The sequence below is a fragment of the Mastigoproctus giganteus genome, chromosome 11 (assembly GCF_048544385.1).
Source record: "Mastigoproctus giganteus isolate SK-2022 chromosome 11, ASM4854438v1, whole genome shotgun sequence".
In the NCBI taxonomy this organism is placed as follows: Eukaryota; Metazoa; Arthropoda; class Arachnida; order Uropygi; family Thelyphonidae; genus Mastigoproctus; species Mastigoproctus giganteus.
The window spans coordinates 156,735,307-156,759,061 of record NC_143585.1 but is presented as its reverse complement, the minus strand read 5'-3'; the positions used below and the strand labels follow the sequence as shown (position 1 = coordinate 156,759,061).

The 23,755-nt window shown below is 39.2% G+C and overlaps 1 protein-coding gene across 3 annotated transcripts in view; it reads left to right on the top strand.

The window, feature by feature from the left end:
• Nucleotides 1–23,755, top strand: part of LOC150078525 (mitochondrial 10-formyltetrahydrofolate dehydrogenase) — a 910,691-nt gene that overhangs the window by 288,325 nt on the left and 598,611 nt on the right. For all 3 annotated transcript variants that reach the window (XM_090385282.1, XM_090385283.1, XM_090385284.1), the window contains one exon: nucleotides 350–478. In XM_090385282.1, coding sequence (XP_090241408.1) covers nucleotides 350–478 — 129 coding nt within the window. The remainder of the gene's footprint in view (nucleotides 1–349; nucleotides 479–23,755) is intronic.

Below are 23,755 nucleotides of genomic sequence, written 5' to 3'. Positions count from 1 at the left end.
GCATTATAGCCCTAGTAGCTAATGCGCCAATAAAACCAAAACCAAACCAAACCAAATCTCTCTTTCTCTCTCTCTCTCTCTCTCTCTCTCTCTCTCTCTCATTAATTACATACAATGATATAGTCGCTGGTCTTTGCAGCTCTGTCCCAAATTCCTTCATATCTCTGTATTAGTTGTAGCTCACTGTGAGATGGTGTGGTATAGAATTTCTTCTTTTCTACAGTTAGACAACAAAAATAATATCATGTATAAAACATTCAGCTCAGATTTTACTCAGTTCAAAGCTTGCTTGTATTTTCAGGTAAGTCAAAACTATCATTCTCATTTTTACACTAATTTAAATTAATAGGTGAATGTTCAGAGGATGATGTTTGAAGATGGAAAAATGATCAGTGCCTCTAAATATGGTACAACCGTAGACAACAAAGAAATGATTCAACTTAGCATCAAGGAACTTCAGTTAGCAGAATTATTACAGGTAAATATTAAATTTCTTTATTTAATGTGTTTTTAAAAATAGTTGAGTTTGGCACAGAAATATCAGGATAATATTTGATATTTATTCCTGAATTCCTGAGTTTGGCTCAGAAATATCAGGAATATTTGATATTTATTCCTGAATTCTAATTTTAAAAATAAGTTAATCATAATAATGTACTTCTTCAGACTTTAAGTAGGGAAAGAAAAGTTAGAATATTAGCCACTCATGTTTTCATTAACTGAATAATGTCCATCACATTATTCTTTCACTGTAAGAGCATTTTTTATGGAAAATTCATCAATAAATGAATGAACCTTGGATCTAGAGTAGCTTTAAAGATCCCCTGATTTCACCCCTACTGATGTTTTCTCTGTGGGGTTACATGAAAGAAGTGTTTTGGCCATTAACCCAGATCTCTAGATAATTTTAAATATCATAAAACGATTCATGTACCACATGGAGAAATAATGATAAAAAATATCTGTTTAATTATATTCCTGATCATATTTTTGTTGTTCATATTTGACTTCACAGTTACCCCCAGGTCTTTTTCATTTTACACTACCCTGAGTGTAGAACCACACAGTTGATATGTTACTCTGGGATTACTGGTGCCCTTCCAACTAACATTGAAGGTAGGTGAAATGGGCAGCAGTAACCCCATAGTAACCATGTATTCTGTCCTTGAAATTTAACATTTTTCAATATTAAACTTCAATTGCCATTTCTTAGCCCATCTGCCTAACTAACCTGCTAACTTTTCTGGATTTTATTGCAGTAGTATACCATCATTAATGCCATTAACCACTCCTGCCAATCTTTGTATCATCTGCAAACTTAGACATTAATGATGATATGCCTTCATCAATATTATTGATAAATGTGGAAAACAACAAGGGGCCACACACAGAACCCTGGAGGAATTCCACTAATAACATTAGTCCGTGAAGAGCAGTGTCCATCATTGATTTTAATTATTGCTCTCTGTCTTCTCCCACAGACCCATCCCTTTATCCATAGCAGCAACTTGCCCTTAATGCTGCACTGCTCCAATTTGTAAAGCAGTTTTTGATGTGCAATAGTATCAAAGCTTCCCTGAAGTGTAGATCTATTTATATGTACACACTCCTGAATATTTAATGAATGATACATAAATCAATTTCTGCCTTTCTTGTGAAATGCTGAAATAAGAGTTTGAAGTCACTTATGATTCAAGCTTATTCAGTAGTGAGTGCGTATGCACTATAACAACTTAGATTTAAGGCCTCCATATTTCTCAAGGTTCTAATTGGAAAGCATTGAAATTTTAAATGTTTCTATATTCTGTACATTGGCATTAATTTAACAAGTACAGGTCAAGGTTGAAAAAATGTTATGTTAGGGTTAAATTTGAAAGTGTCTGTAATTCTGCTCAGACACCATAGAAGGGAGTATATAATGAAGGTCTTGTCAATCAGTTAAGCCCTGGAGACATTATGCAAGGCTTATGGTGTAGAATTTTTCTCAGCGTAGTATGTGATTGTTAACAGGAGAGAATGCTTTTACAGGAATAGAATATGCTTAAATAGAAGGGGTGCAAGAATATTTGCTGATGCTATCAAGGACAAATTAGGCAGGTTGCTAGCTTGGGGGCGGGGGGATACACAGACTAGTAGATTGCCAGTAGCAGCAGCAGGCAGAGGTGAAAGTGATTCTTGCAGTAATTCTTTTATTGGAATAAGCAGCAAGGCATTGTGGATTTCAAGAACTGCTGGGAGTCAACATAGAAACAAAAAGTTAAATAGGTTGAATAAGTGGGTTGAATGGGTAACTACGAGTTTAGCAATAGCTGTGGCATATGATGCAAGAAAGCATGCTTATACAGCATCAGCCAAAAAAAAAGGAAAAGAAACACTTCCCATTTTACCCACCCATTTGTTCCAAAAGTTTTTCCAGTTCTTCCTTGAATTTATTTAAGCTATGAACTCCTGCAATGACAAATGGGAAGTTTGTTCTAATCAACCATCCCCTGGATAAAGGCAAATTTACATACATTTATTCTGCAACTCTCTTTTCTCTGTTTGAATTTATGCCTTCTCAAGTGTGTAATCGGAGCAAGAGGAAGAATCCAGTAGGCATTGCATTTGCTTAAACTATTCAACCCCTTAAACACTTCAATCAGATCCACTAGGTGCCTAGTCTCCAGATGCTGCAATTTGCAGAATTTAAGCTTTCTTTGGTAGGATTACCACATTGTTTCCCTCACCAATCTTGTTGCCCTTCTCTGTGCTTGTTCCAGCAGCTCTACATCCTTCCTAAAATGTGGGCTCCGGATCTGTATGTAGTATGCAAGATGTGGCCTGACCATTGCCTTATACAAAGTAATAATCACTTCCTTATTCCTGCTAGCAAAATTCCAGTATATCATTGTCAAGATTCAAATGGCTGCTCTGGCAGTCTCAGAGTAAGAACAGGTGGTGCATGTATACTTGCATGTACACCGATGCTAGTAATATAGTAAATAAGTTTGATGAATTTGAAGTGCTGGTCAAGACATCAAAGGCAGACATCATTGGGATATCAGAGACCTGGTGTCACATAGATAAAAGAAGTTCAGAATTGGAATTTGGGGAGTATCTACAATGTGAACAGAAAGCATAATCAGGATAGGAAGGGAGGAGGGATTATGTTGTTAGTTAACAAACACATAAAATCTAAGGCTAAAATTGTATCTGGTTGATATGGGTGGACAGTGCAATATTGAGGCAGTATGGTGTGACATTAGCACTAGGGAAGCAAAAATGAGAGTTGGAGTGTGTTCTTGACCTAATGATTCTGAGTACAATGGACAACTGTACAGAAAAATAGAGTGGGCCAGTAAACCAGAAAGTCCTATAATGGAGGATTTTAACATTCCATATATTGATTGGATCTTGTGGGTTGGTCACTTGCACATTATCAAGACTTTTTTTTGGATTAATTGGATGATTGTTTTCTACAGCAGCATGTTTGAGAGGCAGTGAGAGGGAGTAAAACTCTTGATCTCATGATCAGCAGTGATTATTCATGCATTAACAATCTGCAGATAAATGAACTGCCAAGTGGGGATGATCACAGTTTACTGATGTAGAATTTACTTAAAGATGTAACTACCATTAGGGGTAAAGGGAAGGGTTTTTGCTTTCAAAAAGCTGACTACAATGGTCTCAAACAGTTTTTTAAATTCTATATAGTTGACAAACTGACAATGTTACCCACAGCAAATTCTAAATGGGAAGTATTCGAGGATTGAATTTTGGAAGCAGTGTTGAATCCAGGAGGTGATCAGAGTGAGTTTCATCCCCAGTGAAATAAAATTACTACACTGGCAAATACTAGTAAATTTTATTTTAATATTCATTGAAAGACTTCAGATGTTGAAATTTTTGCCACATTTTTTGTTTAATTTTAATTTAAATATTCTTCTTTGGTGCTTCTTATTATCAGTTACCACAATGTTGTAATTATAAAACACGAATTCAATAAATTTATGTCAAATAAACACAACACAAAAATTCACATCAACTAAGTGTGGTACTCATTAGGTGGTATACAGCAAAAATAAATCCCTAAAATTCAAAAGACATGAAAATTTCAAAATAATTAAATGGGCAATATTAAAAGCCACTATTTCAAGTGTCGGCACTTTTTTTTTTTTAAGGTTTTCAGGTTCCGTTTATTTTTACACAAACCATCTCTTGATAGCATTTCACACAAATGGTCTACTTGCGACCAACTCTTTGTTTGTATGATGACTGGATCATAGGCCATGAATAGATTCACCTTAATTGTGAGTCTAGTGAACCTCAGTGACTTTCCTCATTGGCTCCGCAGAATATTGTAATTAGAGGGTGTCCTGCAGCTTTCAAGGGAAGAGCTAAATGATGTCGAGAGAGAAGAGTCGAGTCTACTGCAGCCACTATTTCAATCGTCGACAGTTTTGCTTTATGGTTTTCACATTCCCTTCATTTGTTTTTTTTCTCAACACGAGTGCACTTGTGGTTAATTCTTCCTTTGTATACTTATTCTTATATTTTATCTTGTGAATTTTGACCTTGGTCGGATGTCCATGAAGAGCTGTGACCAACTTATAATACAGTGCAACCTTAATATAACACTGGTGTTGGGTGAGAACTTTAATATCCTTGTTTTAAGCGAAACACATTATAGCCGAAAAAAATTTACCATTTTCCCTCAGTTTTTTTTAACATAAGCATACACTTTATTTACTAATGTTTACACTTTATTTACTAATTTTTAAATACACTTTATTTACTAACTGCAAATGAAACAGTTTGGTCACAGCCTATAAACAATACATTTTGTAATCTTTTTATTATATATGTATCTGATAGTATATAACAAAGCCATGATGCTTAGTATATTCTACATGGATATTAATATTTGTAGAAGAATAAGAGAAATTTACATCAATATGATACATAGAACACTTCTGTATGATACTTTCCAGAAATTAAAACGAATAAAAGATTAATGCAAAAAGATTACAGTAAAAAGTGAATTGAAAACAATTCAAAAATTTATTAAAAATTCAAATTACAATTTAAGATTTTTTTTTTTAATTAATTAAAAATTAATTTAAAAAGTTTAATGTAAATTTTGAAAAATTATTTTCCTTTCTGAAGTAGACAGTGCTTTTCAACTGTATGTCGTGATCACAGGAAACGGAAATTAGCATTAGCATTAGTAGATGCATATGATGCAAGAAAGCAAGCTTATACAGCATCAGCCATAAAATAAATAATAAATATGAAAAAAAAAAAAAAACCCTTCTCATTTCACCAATCGATTTGTTCCAAATGTTCATCTAAGCTTTCAATTTCCACAACTACAGCTAAGTTTATTCAACAATCAACTATCCGTTGACTAAAATTTCCACACATCTATTCGAAATTATGGAGTATGTGAGCTTGAATCTTAAATAGAGAGATTTGTTTTCGCATATGCAAGTAGAACACCATGAATTGGAGATTTGATATGGATGGCAAATGTTAATAAGACTTCTTATATAATTTAATTTCGATGATTTCTGCAATTTACAGTCTTGTATAAATATGAGACTGTAAGTATATTTGGACACTTAAGTATTTTGGCCTCGTTAAATAAAAATATGTTTTTCGTAAACAGCATGTAAGGCTAATTCTGATGCTGCTGTACGAGTAGCACGAACTAAGGATGCATGCTGTGTTTTATATGAACATTCAGCGAAATCACATTGATCCTTGCTAAGGTTAGTCACAATCACTGCAAGAAATGTTGACCAAGCATATATAATTTCCATATTGGTCTGGCCACAATCTTAAATTCAGTACCTTTTAAAGAATCTGTTAAACTGCTTGTGCCACTGTTCAATGTATTAGCATTAGCATTAGTAGAGGCATATGATGCAAGAAAGCAAGCTTATTCAGCATCAGCCAAAAAAAAAAAAAAAAAAAAACCCACTCCCATTTCACCCCTCCGTTCGTTTGAAATACCTGTCCAGTTGAGCTTTAAATTTGTTTAGGCTATCAACTTCAACAACAAGTGATGGAAGTCGGTTCCACCAACCAACCACCCGCTGGCCAAAGGCAAATTTCCGCACATCTATCCGACATCCGTCCTTCCTCAATTTGAATTTATGCCCTCTGAGGTGATTATTCTGAGCAAGATGAAGAATCCCATTGGCATTGAGCATGCTCAAACCATTCAAAGCCTTATACACCTCTATCAGATCACCTCGCCGGTGCCTAGTCTCCAGACACTGTAATTTGCAAAACTTAAGCCTTTCTTCGTAAGAGCAACCCTTTGTTCCATTTACTAATCTTGTTGCCCTTCTCTGTACCCGTTCCAGCAGCTCTACATCCTTCTTGAAATGAGGCCTCCAGACCTGTATACAGTACTCAAGATGTGGCCTAACCATTGCCTTATACAAGGGAATAATCACCTCCTTATCCCTGCTAGAAAAATTCCTGTATATCATTGACAAGACACCATGAGCTACTCTTGCAGCTCGTCTGCACTGCTCAGAGAACTTCATATCTGCCTGCACAATTACCCCCAGGTCCTTTTCATTCTCCACCACTGTCAGTGTAGTACCGCAGAGTTTATACGTTGCTCTGGGGTTACTGTATCCCATATGTAGTACTTTACATTTGTCAATGTTAAACTTCATTTGCCACCTCTCAGCCCATCTGTTCAACCTTTCCAGATCCTGTTGCAGCAGCATAGCGTCAGTAGTGTCCTTAACGACCCTGCCAACCTTTGTATCATCTGCAAACTTGGACATTAAACTTGATATCCCATCATCAATATTATTCATAAACACCGAAAACAACAACGGACCCAACACTGAACCTTGAGGAACTCCACTAATAACATTAGTCCACGTTGAGCAGTGTCCATTGATTACCACTCTCTGTCTTCTGCCACTCAACCATCCCCTTATCCATAGCAGCAATTTGCCTCCAATGCCACACTGCTCCAATTTGTGCAGCAGTCTTCCATGTGCAACAGTATCGAAAGCCTTTCTAAGATCCAAATATATAATATCAAAGTTATTCCCTGCATCCAGTTCTTTTGTGACTACATCATAGTATCCAATCAAATTGGTCAGGCAAGACCTGCCCTTAACAAAACCATGCTGTGTCTGAGCTATAACGGAATTCTTGTCTAGATGATCGTGCAGTGCTTCTTTAACCAGTGCCTCCATTAATTTACCTGGAACAGAATTTAAACTAACAGGTCTATAATTACTTGTGTCAGCCTTTGATCCTCCTTTGTGAATTGGGGTTACATTTGCACATCTCCAGTCTATGGGTACCTCCCCTGAGTCCAAAGAAGCTCTCATAATTATGGCTAGGGATTTGCATACTTCCTTTGCTGCCACCTTTAATATAACTGGATAGATCCCATCCACCCCAGGTGCCTTTTTTATGTTTATCCTCAACAATCTCTCCTCCACTTCCCTCTCAGTTATTACAAAATCATCCAGCTCACTGCCAATGTTTACTTTACCTACATCATTCTCCTTCCTGAATAACTCCTCATGCGTGAATGTAGATGCAAAATACTCGTTTAGATTGTTAGCCACCTGAGCAGGATCCTCAACTGTTGAACCATCAATATCCAGTGGACCAATCTGATTCATCCCTTTCCTTCTCAAGTTCAAGTATGTAAAGAACTCTTTTCTGTTTTTCTTTGCATCCTTTGCCAATGATTTTTCGTAGTCTGCCTTTGCCTGCCTAATCTCCTTTGTGACTTGGTTACAGACCAACTTATATCTATCATAGGCTTCCATGTCACCCATTAATTTGTATGTATCCCATGCATTTTTCTTCTCTGCCACATGTCTCATTAGTTCATCTGACAACCATTTAGGCCTAAACTTTGAACAATATTTCTTAGTTGGGATGTAAAGCCTGGTAGCCTCCAAGATTAGTTCCTTGAATGCTTCCCATTTTGAGTTTGCTGTTGGTAACATCATCAGTTGGTCCCACTGCACAGAATTTAAATACTGTCTCAGACCATCATAGTCTCCTTTACGAAAACAAAAACCCTTCCCTTTACCTCTGATGGTAGTTACCTCCTTGAGTAAATCCCACTTCAACACACTGTGATCACTGCCACCTAGTGGTTCATTTATCTGCAGGTTCTTAATGCATGAAGAATCACTACTGATAATCAGATCAAGAGTATTGCTCCCTCTTGTTGCCTCACGAACATGCTGATGTAGAAAACAATCATCCAATAAATCCCCAAAAGCCTTTCTAGTGTGCGAGTGACCAACCCACAAATTCCAGTCAATATCTGGGAAATTAAAATCCCCCATTATAAGACTCTCTGATTTACTGGCCCACTCTATTTCCCTGTACAATATCTTATTATACTCATCAGAGTCATTAGGCCTATAACACACTCCTACTCTCAATTTCGATTTCCCTATGCTTATGTCACACCAAACTGACTCGACACTGCCCTGTCCATCGATGTTGACTGGCTTCACTTCCTTGGACTTTATGTGTTTCTTAATTAATAGCATAACCCCTCCTCCCCTCCTGTCCTGTCTATCCTTTCTATACACATTGTATTCCCCAAATTCCAGTTCCGCATTACTTATATCTGTGTGACACCACGTCTCTGATATCCCAACAATATCTGCCTTTGATGTTTTGAGCAATACCTCAAATTCATCAAATTTATTTACCAAACTCCTAGCATTGGTGTACACGCAGGTATACATGCACCTGTTTCTATTCTTAGCTACCCTAACAAAACTACCCTAACTACCCTAACTAACTACCCTAACTACCTACCCTGTATATTGAACAGTCGCACAAAGAAAAATAATATTATTATAATACTCGTAGTTTGATTATAATTTGAATGATTTTTTTTCCCCTTCAAATTTTTATCGGTGATTTTCATATTATTAAACCGCGATTATTGTCACTTATGTGGTTTTTGTGCAATGGCAAGTTGTTATATGGGCTAGTATGGCCAATGAATTTGGATTGGTTTTCAATCAGGAGAAGACTGAAGTAATGGTTCTAAAGAGTAGTGGCAAGCCTGACGGCTACATAACAGTGGTAGGGAAAGAGCTAAAAATGCTTAAAATTTCAAGTATCTGGGAAGCACTCCACTACAAAGACTGTAGTGACAGATTAAGAAATAAGTAGAAGGATCCAGCGGAGGGGAATTTGTACAGGCAGACAAGAGATCTGATCTGGAAAAGGAACATATCACTGTAGTCTAAGAATTCTATACATCAGACCTATTACGTACCATTTGTGACGTATGCATTTAAAACTTGGACTATGAGAAAAAAGGATGAAAACAGAATGCAGGGGACAGAAATGAGATTTGTGAGGATCATAGTGAGAAAGACATGATGCAACAAAATCAGGAATGATGTGATTAGGGAGAGAATTCAGGTTGAAAAACTCCAGAATAGGATTGAAAGGTCCCATTTGAAATGGAGGATTTGCAGTTAAGGAACAAAAGACCAAAGGGGGGAGACCAAGAATGAGGTGGCAGGACATGGTAAAGACTGATATCATTAAGGGAGGAGGAAATGGGGTGAAATCAACGACAACGAGAAGTACACAGACCGGGCACTGTGACAAGGCTTCATTCATTGATACATGAGATAGTGGAATGATGACAATTGGTGATGATTTTGATGGTGGTGGTTTTTGTGAACTGATTGTTAGTATTTGGATTTTAAATAATAAATAATTCCTTTCGTTTCCTATTTCATTTTCTCATATTCTCTTATTCATTTAGAAATATACAGATTTGTTTGTAACATATACATATGTTGTAAATATTAAATAATAATAAAAAATATACATATATACTTCCAATCCCCCCCCGGGTGTGTACCCCGAAGTTTATACCTCCCCCCACGGCAAACACTCTGGATTCAACACTGCTTGGAAGATACTAGGCTCTTCATGCCAACTAAGAAATACTGTTCAAGGTTTAGGTCTAAATGGATCTCAGATGAACTAATTAGGCTCCTGCATAGAAGAAAAATGCAAATGATGCATATAAATTATCAGCAGCAAATTCTATTTGCTGCTGATAATTTATATGCATCCTAGGCACAGAAGTCAGTGGTGGATATAAGCTATTCTGTAATCAAGTTACCAAGGAGGGTAGGCCAGCAAAGGCAGATTACGAGTAACATTTTGAAAGTATGCAAAGAAAAACAGCAAAGACTTCTTTAGTTACGTAAACTCTAGAAAGAAGGGGATGAATCAAATTGGTCCACTTGATATCGATGGTCCGACTGTCAATGATTATGTAGCTGCTCACATAGCTGCCAAACTGAATGAGTATTTTGCATTCACATGTGAGGAATTCTGTTGGAAAGTGAAGACCAGAGGTTCATCAAAGTCTAACAAGAAGCTAAATGATTTGTTATGACTGAAAGCAAAATGGAGTTGAAATTAAATATAAACAAGTTTAAATGGTTGTTTACTGCTGGACCTCCAAATCACTTATTGAGATTTTTGCTATTTCCTAAGAAATGCCATTTCCATTGACTTTTATGCTAGCTAACTAAATTGCTAGCTTGGGGGAGGGGGGGATACACAAACTAAAAGGTTAACAGTGGCCGCAGGCAGAGGCAAAAATGATTCTTGCAATGCCTCTATTGGAATGAGCAGCAGCATGAAAAGCATCCAATAAGGAAGTGCATCCAATTGATGTTGGTGGACAATGCAATGTTTAGTCCGTTTGGTGCGACATAAGCACTGCGAAAGGAAAAATGAGAGGAAGTATGTGTGTTATAGGCCTAATGAATCTGACTAGTATGAGGAATTGTGAAGAGAAATAGTAGGCCAGTAAATTAGAATGTCTTATAATGGGAATTTTAACTTTCCAGATATTGACTGGAACTTGTGGGTTGGTCACTCGCACACTAGAAAGGCTTTTTTGGATTTATTGGATGACTGTTTTCTACGGCAGCATGTTCGAGAGGTAACCAGAAGGAGTAATACCCTTGATCTGATTATTCGCAGTGATTATTCAGTCATTAAGAATTTGCAGATAAAGGAATCACTGGACAACAGTGATCACAGTGTACTGATATGGGAATTACTTAAAGATGTAACTACCATCAAGGCTAAGGAGAAGGGCTTTTGCTTTCGTAAAGTTCACTACAGGGGTCTCAAACAGTTTTAAAATCTGGACAGTGGGATCAACTGATGATGTTACCAATGTTGAATTCTAAATGGGAAGCCTTCAGGGACTTAATCTTGGAGGCCTCTAGGCTTTTCAGTCCAACTAAGAAATACTGTTCAAGATTCAGGCCTAAATAGATGTCAGGTGAAATGATTAGGCTCGTGGCAGAGAAGAAAAATGTACGGGATGCATATAAATTATAAGAGGACACAGAAGCCTATGTCAGATATAAGCTTGTCTGTAATCGAGTCACAAAGGAGGTTAGGGAAGCGAAGGCAGATTATGAGAAATCTTTGGCAATGGATGCAAAGAAAAACAGCAAGGAGTTCTTTACTTATGTAAATTCTAGCAGGAAAGGGATGAATCAGATTGGACCACTTAACATAGATGGGTTGACTATTGATGATCGTGATCAGGTAGCTGATAAACTGAAAGAGTATTTTGCCTCTACATTCACACATGAGGAGTGCCAGAAGTTTATCGAACTTTAACAGGGGGCTAAGTGATTTTGTAATAACTGAGGGCAAAATGGACGAGAAATTATTGAAGTTAAACTTAAGTAAGGCACCTGGGGTAGGCACCTCCAAAGCCAGGTGGGCAGGAGCAGCAGTGCATAGCACACGCTTCTTGATTAGACCGGGGTTCGAGCCCGTAACCACCAAATACGGAGGATTTGGAAAGGTCATGGAATGACCAGCGCATATCCGGAGTCATTCCCTGATGCTAATGCTCATAAAACCAAACAACAACAACAAGCACCTGGGTTGGACTGGTTATATCCAGTTATATTAAAGGAGGCAGCAAAGAAACTAAGCAATCTCTTAGCTATAATTATGAGAGCTTCCATGGACTTAGGGGAGGTCCCCATGGACTGGAGGTTTTTTTTTTTTTTATGTGAACCCCAAACACGAGAGGTATTAGAACCTATAGTATTTAGTACTGTGCTTGGGTTGGAGGTTGAGAAGACGAAAGAAGATATTTGTTGACATTAGAATTGAACTTCTGTAGATTGTAATTTTCAAGAAATACGTACGAAGGAAGGTTGTTCCAGAAAACAAGAGTTGAATGAATAAATGAGGAAGATGAAAAGTTCGTTCTGTGTGTTTGAAGTTGGACAGTAAATGGATGTTGGCTGGTGGCGGCATGTGTTCGGACTGTTTTGAAAGAGAGAGCGGGAATTATAGAAGCCAATTCAGAAGAACTGTGCCCATGGAAGTATCTGTAGAAGAAGCATGCAGCAGAAACAGTACGTCTATGAGACAGCGAGTGGAGAGACTGTTAGAGATGAATCATTAGTTAACCTAACTGCCCTCTTCTGAATGGAATCAAGAAGCGTAAGAGAGGTTTTAGGGGCACCACCCCAGATGTGGGAACAATATTCCATGGCAAGGTGGATTTGCGATTTATACATAGTGAGCAGGTGTTTGGAAGAAAAGTAATGCCGAGAGCAAAAGAGAAAACCAAGTTTTTTAGATGCAGAGGAAGCAATATTTGTAATGTGCTTGTGCCAAGAGAGATTAGAAGTCAGGGTAATCCCCAAAAGAGATATATCATTTTGCCTAGAAATTGGAGTGTCACTAAAGATAAGCATAGGAGCAGAAGAATCCTTTTTGCGAGATATAAGACAAGACTGAGTTTTGGAAGGATTGAAATCAACTAAGTTGTCTTTGTCCCACTGGAGATTTACCTGAAGATCGGCATTTAAGGAATTTGTAGCAGATTTTCGAGAAATTGCAGCTGATTGAGCAGGACAAGGTTTCTCAAAATGGAAAGTGGAATGTAATGTGCCATCATCGGCAAAACTATGGATAGGATTTCCAGTCAATGGAAGAAGGTCATTAATATACAAGAGGAAAGGAGTGGGAGGAAGAACTGAACCTTGGGGGTCACCGGCATTTGTGGAGAAGTTAGAAGACAGAGAGCCATCTACCATCACCCTCAGTGAGCAATCAGAGAGAAAACTGGATAACCAATTACTAAAAACAGTTGGCAAGCCATAAGATGGAAGCTTGTTTAGAAGACATTTATGCCAAACACGATCGAAAGCCTTTGAGATGTCAAGATCAACTACTTATGTTTCACCGAACATTTCCATTGAATTAGTCCATAAATGAGTAACATAAGCCAGAATATCACCAGTGGATCAACACTGACGGAATCCATACTAGCGATTGTTAATCAGATGGAAGGTTTCTAGGTAGTTTAAGAGTTGGCGGTTAATTGATTTCTCCATTACTGTAGAAAGAGTAGAAGTAATTGAAATAGGACGATAATTGGATGGGAGGGATTTGCACCCTTTTTAGGAACTGGCTGGATATGAGCAAATTTCCAAGCAGAAGGAAAAACACATTTGGAATAAGAGAGTGAAAAAAGGTGGCAAAGAATAGGAGTAATTTCAGGAGCACAGGTTTTGAGAACAAGTGGAGAAATACCATCGGGACCTGGAGCTTTCTTAGCATCAAGATTCATCAAAATCCTTCTGACATCCTTTTGACGGAAGACTACAGGAGACACTGAATGTAGCATGTTAGGAATGGTGGGAGGTGTTTTACCAAGATCATTAATACATGAGTTGGAAAAAAAATGGGATGCTAGCAGGTCAGCTTTATCCTTGGCTGAAGTGAAAACAGAACCATCTGGTTTGGACAGAAGTGGGAGCAGAGATGGGCAAAAGTTGCGGCCAATAGCTTTGGCAAGAGACCAAAATGCACAGCTACCATTAGGGCAAGAAGCAAGTTTTCTACTCTTAGCCTGTTCAAACTCCAGTTTGGACTGATTAATAACTGCTTTACAATTGTTGCAAGCTGTGGTGTAGGCAGAAAATGAAACTGAAGAATTAGAAACAATCCAAATAGGATGTGCAACATTCTTCTCTTGAACAGCCTTACCACATTTATTGGAAAACCATGGTTTAGATAAAGGATGAGATTTTAAAGTGGAGTGTGGGATAAAGGATTCCATTCCTGCAAGAATAATTTCACTGACACGATCTGAGCAAATATTAACATCAGAAGTTTTGAAACAGTAATCCGACCAAGGAAAAGAAGAAAAGAAGTCTCGCAGGTCATCCCATTTTGCATTCTTGTAATGCCAAACAACACGAGGTTGGGAATAGCCATGAGATAAAGGTTCCATTGGAGAAGAGACAATCACCAAGTTGTGATCTGAAGTGCCTAAAGGACCTCTCACTTCGACCGTGTACTTAGAAGGGCTGTTGGCGAGAAAAAGATCAAGCGTATTGGCTGTATGATTAGGATTGTCCGGTATTTTTGTAGGTAAATGAACAATCTGTGCTAGGTCATTAGTAATTGCAAAAGCCTCAGCATCTCGACCTGCTGGGTCGGTGTGACTAGAAAACGGAAGCCAGCTGGAGTTGTGAACATTAAAATCACCAAGCAAAATTATCTCACTGTTAGGAAAGTTGGACTGAAGAAAGTCAAGTTGCAAAGAGAGGAAGTCAAAGAGCTCCAAGCTTGGGAGTTTGAGAACGAGTGTAGCCTGTGCAGATGTACATTTTTGCCGCTCCTGGAACAGAGAAGTTTTTTCTGATTTATTTTCTGTTTTATTAGCTTAAATTGGCATATTAACTTATTTTCTAGAATAGCTTTATATTCCTATTTACGATACTTAGATTAAAGTAACTTAGATAGAGATTTTGTAGGTATTACTTAGTATCGGAAAGGGTATGAAATCCACGTGTTTACCATTCGTAAATTGCCGCCATTGTTACGCGATAAAAAATATCTCGAAATAGATAGCATAAGCTTAATATAGTATAGTATAGTATAGTACATAATATTGTCAATTAATCTTGTTGAACTTCATTGTCAATTAAATTGTACTTTTAACTATACATATAACGACTTGGGTTACATAACATAAATAATGAGTAAAAAATTAATAATTAATACTTAACTTGATACGGAAGTTATATAAAGGGATTTCGTAGATAACACTCGATACTGAAACATAAATATAGTGTTATAACTGTGTTGGGATATAAGTTTAGGGTTTTAACTTTGTACTGAAATTGAAATTTTATTGAAATTAAATCTAAATCGTGACTCAGACTAGAGCAGCAAAGCAAAAGGCTCAAGCTAATGGGAGTGCTGTGGCTCACGGCAGAACTGAGGAGGGGCCAGTTCCCTCTGAATCACAGCCTATTAAAATGCACTCCTTGCTTGATGTTTTTGGAGCAGTCGGGTACAGGACATGATACTGCCATGGGGGATGTCTTTGTGTGTGCGCGATGCAAGGAGTGTATCAATATCAGGCAACAACTCGGCGTTCTTGTGGGCCTATATGAGAGCTTGAAGGACAGGGTGGATGCCCTCGAAGGATTAAAAGTGAGGGGGCCCATCAAGCTCTCAGCTGCCCACACCAATGTCAGAGCTTGCACTTGGTCATCACGGAAACACAACGGCAACCCCCAAGGCAGAATGCGCTGGTCCAAAAGGAACTAGTAGTTGTTGGTGACTCTATTGTCAGGAAAACGGGAAACATGCTTTGTAAAAAGGATAGGTGGAACACGACCAGGTTATGTCTGCCAGGGGCAAAGGTTGACGACGTTGTAGAGCGGATATCATCTTTTAAGGGCACAAAAGGTGATATAGTTGTACATGTTGGCACTAATGATATTAAGAGTAGGAGACCGACAGAATTACTTAACAAATACAGGTCACTGTTGAACAAAAGCCGAGAATTAGGGTTGAATTTGAAAGAGTCTGCAATTCAGCCCAGACACAATAGGAGGGAGTATATGATGAGAGCCTTGTCGACCAATTCGGCCCTGGAAAGATTGTGCAAGGCTCAAGGGATAGAATTTTTTTAGCCTGGACTGTACTTGTTAACAGGAGAGACTGCTTCTACCGAGATGGGATACACTTAAATAGAAAGGGTGCAAGAATATTTGCTAATGCTATCGAGGCAGTGTTAGGTGGGTCGGAAAACTGCTAGATTGGGGGAATACAAGGACTAATAGATTAATAGTAACCACTGGCAGAGGTGAAAGTGATTCTTGCACTGCCTCTATTGGAATGAGCAGCAGCCTGGAAAATAAGTTGCAGGATATTTCAGAGACTGCTGGGAATCATTGGGGTACAAGTAAACACATGGGTTGTGTTAGGGTAGCTAAGAAAAAGAACAGGTGCACGTATACTTGCGTGTACACCAATGCTAGAAGTTTAGTAAATAAATTTGATGAATTTGAGGTATTGCTAAAAACATCAAAGACAGATATTGTGGGGATTTCAGAGACGTGGTGTCACACAGATATAAGGAATGCAGAACTGGAATTTGGGGAGTACAATGTCTACAGAAAGGATAGACAGGTTAGGAAGGGAGCAGGGGGTTATGCTATAAGTTAAGAAACAACAAATCCAAGGAAGTGAAGCCAGTTGACATTGCTGGACAATGCAGTGTCGAGTCAATTTGGAGTGACATAAGCATCGGGAGATCAAAATTGAGAGTAGGAGTGTGCTATAGGCCTAATGACTCTGATGAGTATAATAAGAAACTGTACAGGGAAATAGAGTGGGCCAGTAAATTAGAGAGTCTTATAATGGGAGATTTTAATTTCCCAGATATTGACTGGAATTTGGGGGCTGGTCACTCACACATTAGCAAAGCTTTTGTGGATTTATTCGATGATTGTTTTCTACAACAGCATGTTCGGGAGGCAACTAGAGGGAGTAATACTCTTGATTTGATTATCAATAGTGATTCTTCATGCATTAAGAATCTGCAGGTAAATGAACCATTAGGTGGCAGTGATCACAGTGTGCTGAAGTGAGATTTACTCAAAGAGGTAACTACCATTAGGGGTAAAGGGAAGGGGTATTTCTTTCGTAAAGGCGACTACGATGGACTGAGACAGTATTTAAATTCTATACAGTGGGATCAACTGATAATGTTACCAACAGCAAATTCAAAATGGGAACCATTCAAAGAACTTATCTCGGAAGCTACTAGGCTTTACATACCAACTAAGAAATATTGTTCAAGGTTTAGGCCTAAGTGGATGTCAGATGAACTAATGAGACATATGACAGAGAAGAAAAATGGATGGGATACATATTTACACCAATATTATATACAAATTAACACGTGACACAGAAGCCTATGATAGATACAAGTTGATCTGTAACCAAGTTATAAAGGAGGTTAGGCAGGCGAAGGCAGATTATGAGAAATCTTTGGCAAGGGATGCAAAGAAAAACAGCAAAGAGTTCTTTATTTATGTAAACTGTAGAAGGAGGGGGATGAATCAGATTGGTCCACTTGATATCGATGGGTCTACTGTTGATTATCCTGCTCAGGTAGCTGACATGCTGAATGAATATTTTGCATCGACATTCACACATGAGGAGTTATTCAGTGAGGGGAATGCCAGAGGTATATTCACCTCTGGCAGTAAGCTAGTGAATCTTGTAATAACTGAGAGTAAAGTGGAGGAGAAATTGTTGAAGATAAATATAAGAAAGGCACCTTGGGAAGATGGGATCTATCCAGTTATACTAAAGGAGGCAGCAAAGGAAGTAAGCAAACCCTTAGCCATAATTATGAGAGCTTCCTTGGACTCAGGGGAAGTACCCATGGACTGGAGATGTGCAAATGTGATCCAAATCACAAAGAAAGATCAAAGGGCGACACAAGTAATTATAGACCTGTTAGTTTAACTTCTGTTCCCGGAAAATTAATGGAGGCACTGGTTAAAGAAGCACTGCAGGATCATCCAGACAAGACTTCAGTTATAGCTGAGACACAGCATTGTTTTGTTAAGGGGAAGTCTTGCCTGACCAATTTGATTGGATTCTATGATGCTGTCACAAAATGATGATTTTAATCAATAGCAATTTTAATTTGATTTATTTATGACTATGCACGTGGGGTAGGTTCATATTATAATCATTTGCGATTGAGTGTTGAGAGATTACAGTTCTACTAAAAAGGTATGAGGTTTCCTCTTATAATTTAAGGACGCATAAGACATTAACCGTGAAAATTTCGTTCTCATTCAATTTGCTTTTGCCTCTCAGAGCCTTAAACACCTCAATCCAGTATCCTCTAAGGTATCTAGTTTCCAAGCTGTGAAACCCATATATTCGAAGTCTTTCCTCATATGGGCCGATCTCATCAGGCGATTTACCCGTATTTGTACCCTTTCAAGAAGCTCGATGTCCTTTTTTTTGGTGCGGTCTCCACACTTGAACACAGTATTCCAAGTATGGTCTAACAATAGCCTTATATAGTGGTATTATAATTCTGCTAGCAAATGCCTCGATAAGTCATCGATAGGACACCATGGACCTTGTAACAAATCTACAGTGCTCGGAGAACTTCATGTCTGACCGTATTGTAACTCCTAAGTTCAACTCCACCAATTGTATGAGTTATTTTAGGGTTACTGTTCCCCAGGTGTAAGACCTTGCATTTTGAAGAAGAAGAACTCTTTATTGCATACAAAAGGCACACGCCGTACAGAATACCCTTCACAGCTACAAGCTGGGGGTTTACAGTAAAGGCTGATACAATGTAATAAACAAGGATGAGGTAGGATGGGAAAAAAACAATATTATTACTAATTATACAAGTGTAGGATTAAACATTGGAGAAAAAAAGACAAATTTACATATGAAAATACTGTATATACACAACGGCATGTTATCAAGTTAAATTATTCTCCAGGGAGCAGTCCTTTTACAGTGATGGAGTGATCTGAGCAGGCGCAGAAAGTTGTAACAGTGTAGTGATGGATCCATGACAGTGATGGATAGGTCCTCGGGAGCAGGTTCTAATATCATGTGACGTGGTCCTGAGAAGGAAGTCAATAGAGTAAGTTCTGCCTATATTTTTTATCGACTGCGAACTTGTAGAGGTCGCCGTCCAAGGAGTGCATGAACTGCAGCATTTGCACTGGTAAGAACCGATCAGATAACTTTAAACGGTTTGGGGTGGCCTGAAGGACTGGACTGGCCCTAAGGCTTGGTACTGGGATTATCCACCTGCAGTTAGCCTAGAAGTCTGGTAATGAAATAATGACAACCATCACTTTTACAGCAAAGACGATTCTTCTCTCATGGAAAATCGCAGGAAGACATCTGATGTTTGGAGCTGCCGCCATTTGGGTGGTCCTTGTTGCAGGGGGGCGGAGCCGAAATTTCCATATGGCCCACTTCAGTAGCTAAAATTCGCCCGCGAAAATCCGTCTCAGATGCGTTGTGGCAGTTGAGGTCCAGACTTCTGCTCCATAAAGTATGATCGGATAGACGATCATACTTCTGTTTGACGTCTTAATATATCTGCACCCAACAGCCTGGTCATGGACATGCATAAGTTGTTGCTTAAGCATCCACCGGAGTCGACAGAACTTTATTTTCAGGTGGTCTATGTGTGGTAGACAGGAGAGCTTCTGGTCAAAAATAACGCCCAGTTCGGTGTGTTGCTGAACAGCAGAAATTGTGGATTCTCTTAGATTGGGTTGCACCATTGTTGGGTTCCGTTTGAGCGAGAAAGTCAACTGTTTCGACTTCTGAGGAAGGCCGAAACTGGAGAGGAAAGCCTCGAGGTTCTGTATTTTCTGTAGGATTAAGGCACTTGTGTAGTCAGCAGTGTTTCCGTAATTAAATAAATAAATAAATAAATAAATTTTCTGTTTATACTCCGGGACGACCAAACAGTCAGAGGAGTTCACAAGATAGATAGAATACAAGAAACAGCACCGTATTCAGTAGTCACGGGCTTGAACCCCGGTTACTCAAGGCACGTGTACTTATGCACCCGCGCGCCTGACCACTGAATTAATAGCAGTCAACAGCTTTATATAATAATAATAATAAAATTCTTTATTAATAGAAATGTAGGACACGATTCCCGCTACAGGCAACCAGAGGAATCTTACAATTAACTGTACACATTACATTCAGTACATAAAAACTACGTGGGTACACAGCAAATACATAGAATACATAGACAGTGCAATGTACACAGCTAATATTGCAATAAATGGATTTTATAGTTATTATATGCAAGCTGCAACACACTGTGACAGTCCGGAAACTTTCACTGGGAGTTGACTATTGCGCTGACAATTGCAGGAATGCTCACTGCACTTCACTATGGATTTGCGCTTTTCTTCTCTGTAGGCAGAATCTCTGAACCACACATCCAAATCAATGTTTGCGGAGTTAAGCGCGCCGATGATGCTATTCGGGAAGTGTCGCTTGAAGGTCGAGAATAGAGCTTCTGCGGGTTAGAACAGAGCACTGGACGGTTTCTGAGGGCTCTACCAGGGATTTTCCAGCCTACGATTTCCCAGATATTAAGTCGAGAGCAGCAGAGCACTAATTGTGAGCTTTCTCGCATATGCTAGGTGCTGGGCCGGGGTGTATCTCAGATTTACGCAGAGCTGTGATTTTGATGTTGTATAGGGTAGGTGAGCCCACTTTAGGACCCAGAATTCCAGACCCCAGAGTATCTTCGGACTGGACATAGGAGCAGCCGACCAAACTTCTATACCATAACTGATGATAGAATTAAAGTAGTAGAGGAGAAATTTTCTGGCCGTTTCCTTGTTGTGCGCTTTACAGAGATCAAGTTTCATACCCCAGAAAGCCCGTAATGCTCTTGAACGCAGTTGTTGGATTTGTTCCTTATACGTTAGGTTTTCGTCCATTACCACTCCTAGGAATTTTACCGAATGAGTGGCGATGAGAACATGCCCCGCAATGGAGGGCTGCAGAGAGGCTGCTGGATTGAGGTCTGCTTGTGCCCTTGGTGAGAAGATAATATATTTAGACTTTTCAGGGTTTATTTTAAGCCCAAAATAAGTAGCGTATTCACAGAAAGATTACAGATATTTGTTCAGGAGGATAGAGTTCGATAATTCCGCTACCTGGTCCGGTGAGGTGTTAGCCGAGCTTGAGATGTAACATACAATGTCGTCGGTGTAGGCCATAAACGCAGATATTTCATTCATTAATGGAATAAATATTGATGAAAAAAGCTCATCAGCGAAGGTCATAATATCAGTTCGGCTCGTCAAGAAAGGCAGAAGAACAGCTGAGAACAAGATACCAGAGAGGACTTCACCCTGTGGGACTCCAGCTGCAATAGTTCTGGTGTTGCGCCGATTGGCATCGCGAACAATAATAGTCCTGTTCTCAAGCATTGTCTAAATAAACCAGAGCACGTCTCCACCAATGAGGTAATACTCACTAGTAGCCTTGCCAACGCGTGAACGGATGCGGAATCAAATGCCGCCTGGACGTCAATATAAGTAATCGTGATTTCCGAACCGTGCTCAAATGGCTCAAGAATCTTAGTAGTGGTGCTGACTAGATTTGTAGCTGTGGATCTTGACCGGGTGGCATAGTGAATCTGCGGTGGCTGATGTGGCATTATTTGGGCGGTTAACGTTTTCAGAAGAGTTTTCTCAAAGGGCTTTAATAGGCTTGATGGAGAAGAAATCGGACGAAAGTGACAGGACTGAAGAGTAGAGCGCATTTTTGGCAGCGGTCTTACTAGATAGACATTCCATATAGGAGGGAAGAATTTTTGATGAAGGATTTTGTTAAATAACGACAGAACGGGATCAACAATAAATGTATTCAGGCATTTCAGAATAAACTGAGGAATACCGTCGGCGCCGGATGTGGCTGTAGGTGCTAAGCTATTTATGGCATCAATCAGCTGATATTTGATGAGTTGAACTGCATTTAAGGGATCTGTTGAAATCGGATTGATTGAGAATTCCATCGGTGCATGGATTTTAGCTGAGCCTCGAACCTAGTTATATGGTCTAGCCAACTGCTCAGATGGAGAGTTGATGGCGTCCTCTGATTTGCTTCTATTGAAGGGCTTCCCCTCATTTATGATAGCCACTAGGTGAAGTTTCATCGCCTTCCTCTTTTCCCTAATAAAAAGCGCCGTAGCTCGGGAGAATGCAGTTCTGTCCGAGGGTGAGCCGGAGTTTTTCCACTCTTGTGCATGTTCTGTTTGACGTGGAAGCTTTCAGAGACTTTTGAACTCCACCTGGCCCTTGAATGCTCTGTAATGGTTAGCTTCTTCGTTGCAGGCAGCATAGAGAGAGACAGTAGCCATCCATCTTGTTATTAGGTTAATCCCGAGTTCGGGGTCGCATTCCTCAAGGACATCCCATGGGATTCCTTGGGCCGCATAAACACACCTTTCAGGATTGAAGTATTTTGGCGCTGTAATTGTTTTGGCTGTGACTTTCCTCCTGCCAGAAGTGATGGACATTTCTGTTTGCACAGAGAGAATGGGGTTATGATCAGACTGTATGTTGCTTGTTGGGCTTTGGCTAGCTACACAATTTGCTGACGCGAACGCGAGGTCCAATGTGCTTTCACCCCTCGTGGGTGGTGTGCTCACCAGTTTAACACCTAATGTGTCTAGACGCTGACTCAGTCTTCTCTTGAAGCTCCCACAGAGTATTTGGGAGATTGAAATCCCCACAGACGACGTGCTTCAGTGATGAATGGAGATGGTTAAGCAGCCAATTGAGCAGTTCATCAACTACTTTTGTGTCTGGAACTGGTGGGCTATATACTGCGACAATGTCGAGAGAAACGTTCTGGCTGTCGTTGTTTTTAGGTTTTAGTGTGACTAGAACTGCCTTGAAAGAATCAGACTGGCTCGATACTGAATGGAGGATTTAAAGCATAGCTGCCACTTTTCTGACAATCCCTGAAGTCAATCTAGGTCACTCTGAAGAAGCTCTCCTTGGCGGTGATCATTAACTACTCTGCCGATGTTTACAACATCTGCAAATTTAGACATGACTCCTATTCCTTCATCGATGTCATTTACGAAAATAAATCAAAACCAACAGTGATCTCAATATTGATCCTTGGGGAACAACTCTTCCTATATTAACCCAACCTGAAGAATAACTATTTATCACAACCCTCTTCCTTCTTCCCTGAAGCCATCCTGCTATCCATCTAAGGATTTTGCCTGTGATTCCAACTTGTTCCAGCATATAAAGTAACCGCTCATGACGAACCGAGTCAAATGCTTTGCTGAAATCTAAATAAGCAATGTCGAAATTATTCCCTAAATCCAGCTCATGAGTGACCCTGTCAAAATAGCCAACCAGGTTTGTTAAACATGACTTTCCCTTTACAAAACCATGCTGTGTATCCTTCAGGTTACACAGCATGGTTTTGTAATTATCCATTTCTGTCTAAATGATCCTGAATTCCATCCTTGATCACTGCCTCCGTAATTTTCCCTAGTACTGAAGTTAGACTGACTGGTCGGTAATTCCCCATTACACTCTTATAACCGCCTTTATGTATTGGAGATACATTGGCACTTTTCAATCTAATGGAATCTCTCCTGAGTCCGGTGATGCTCTCATAATTAGCCTTAATGGCTCAATGCACTCACTTGCTGCCTTCCTTAAAATTATAGGGTATATGCCAGGGGTGGGCACGCATGAGCTCAATGAGAGCCGCATTCCGGTTTTTCATATATTATAAAGAGCCACACCATAGTTACATAGTATTAAATACACAAATTCAAATTTAATTTAATTTAATTAATATG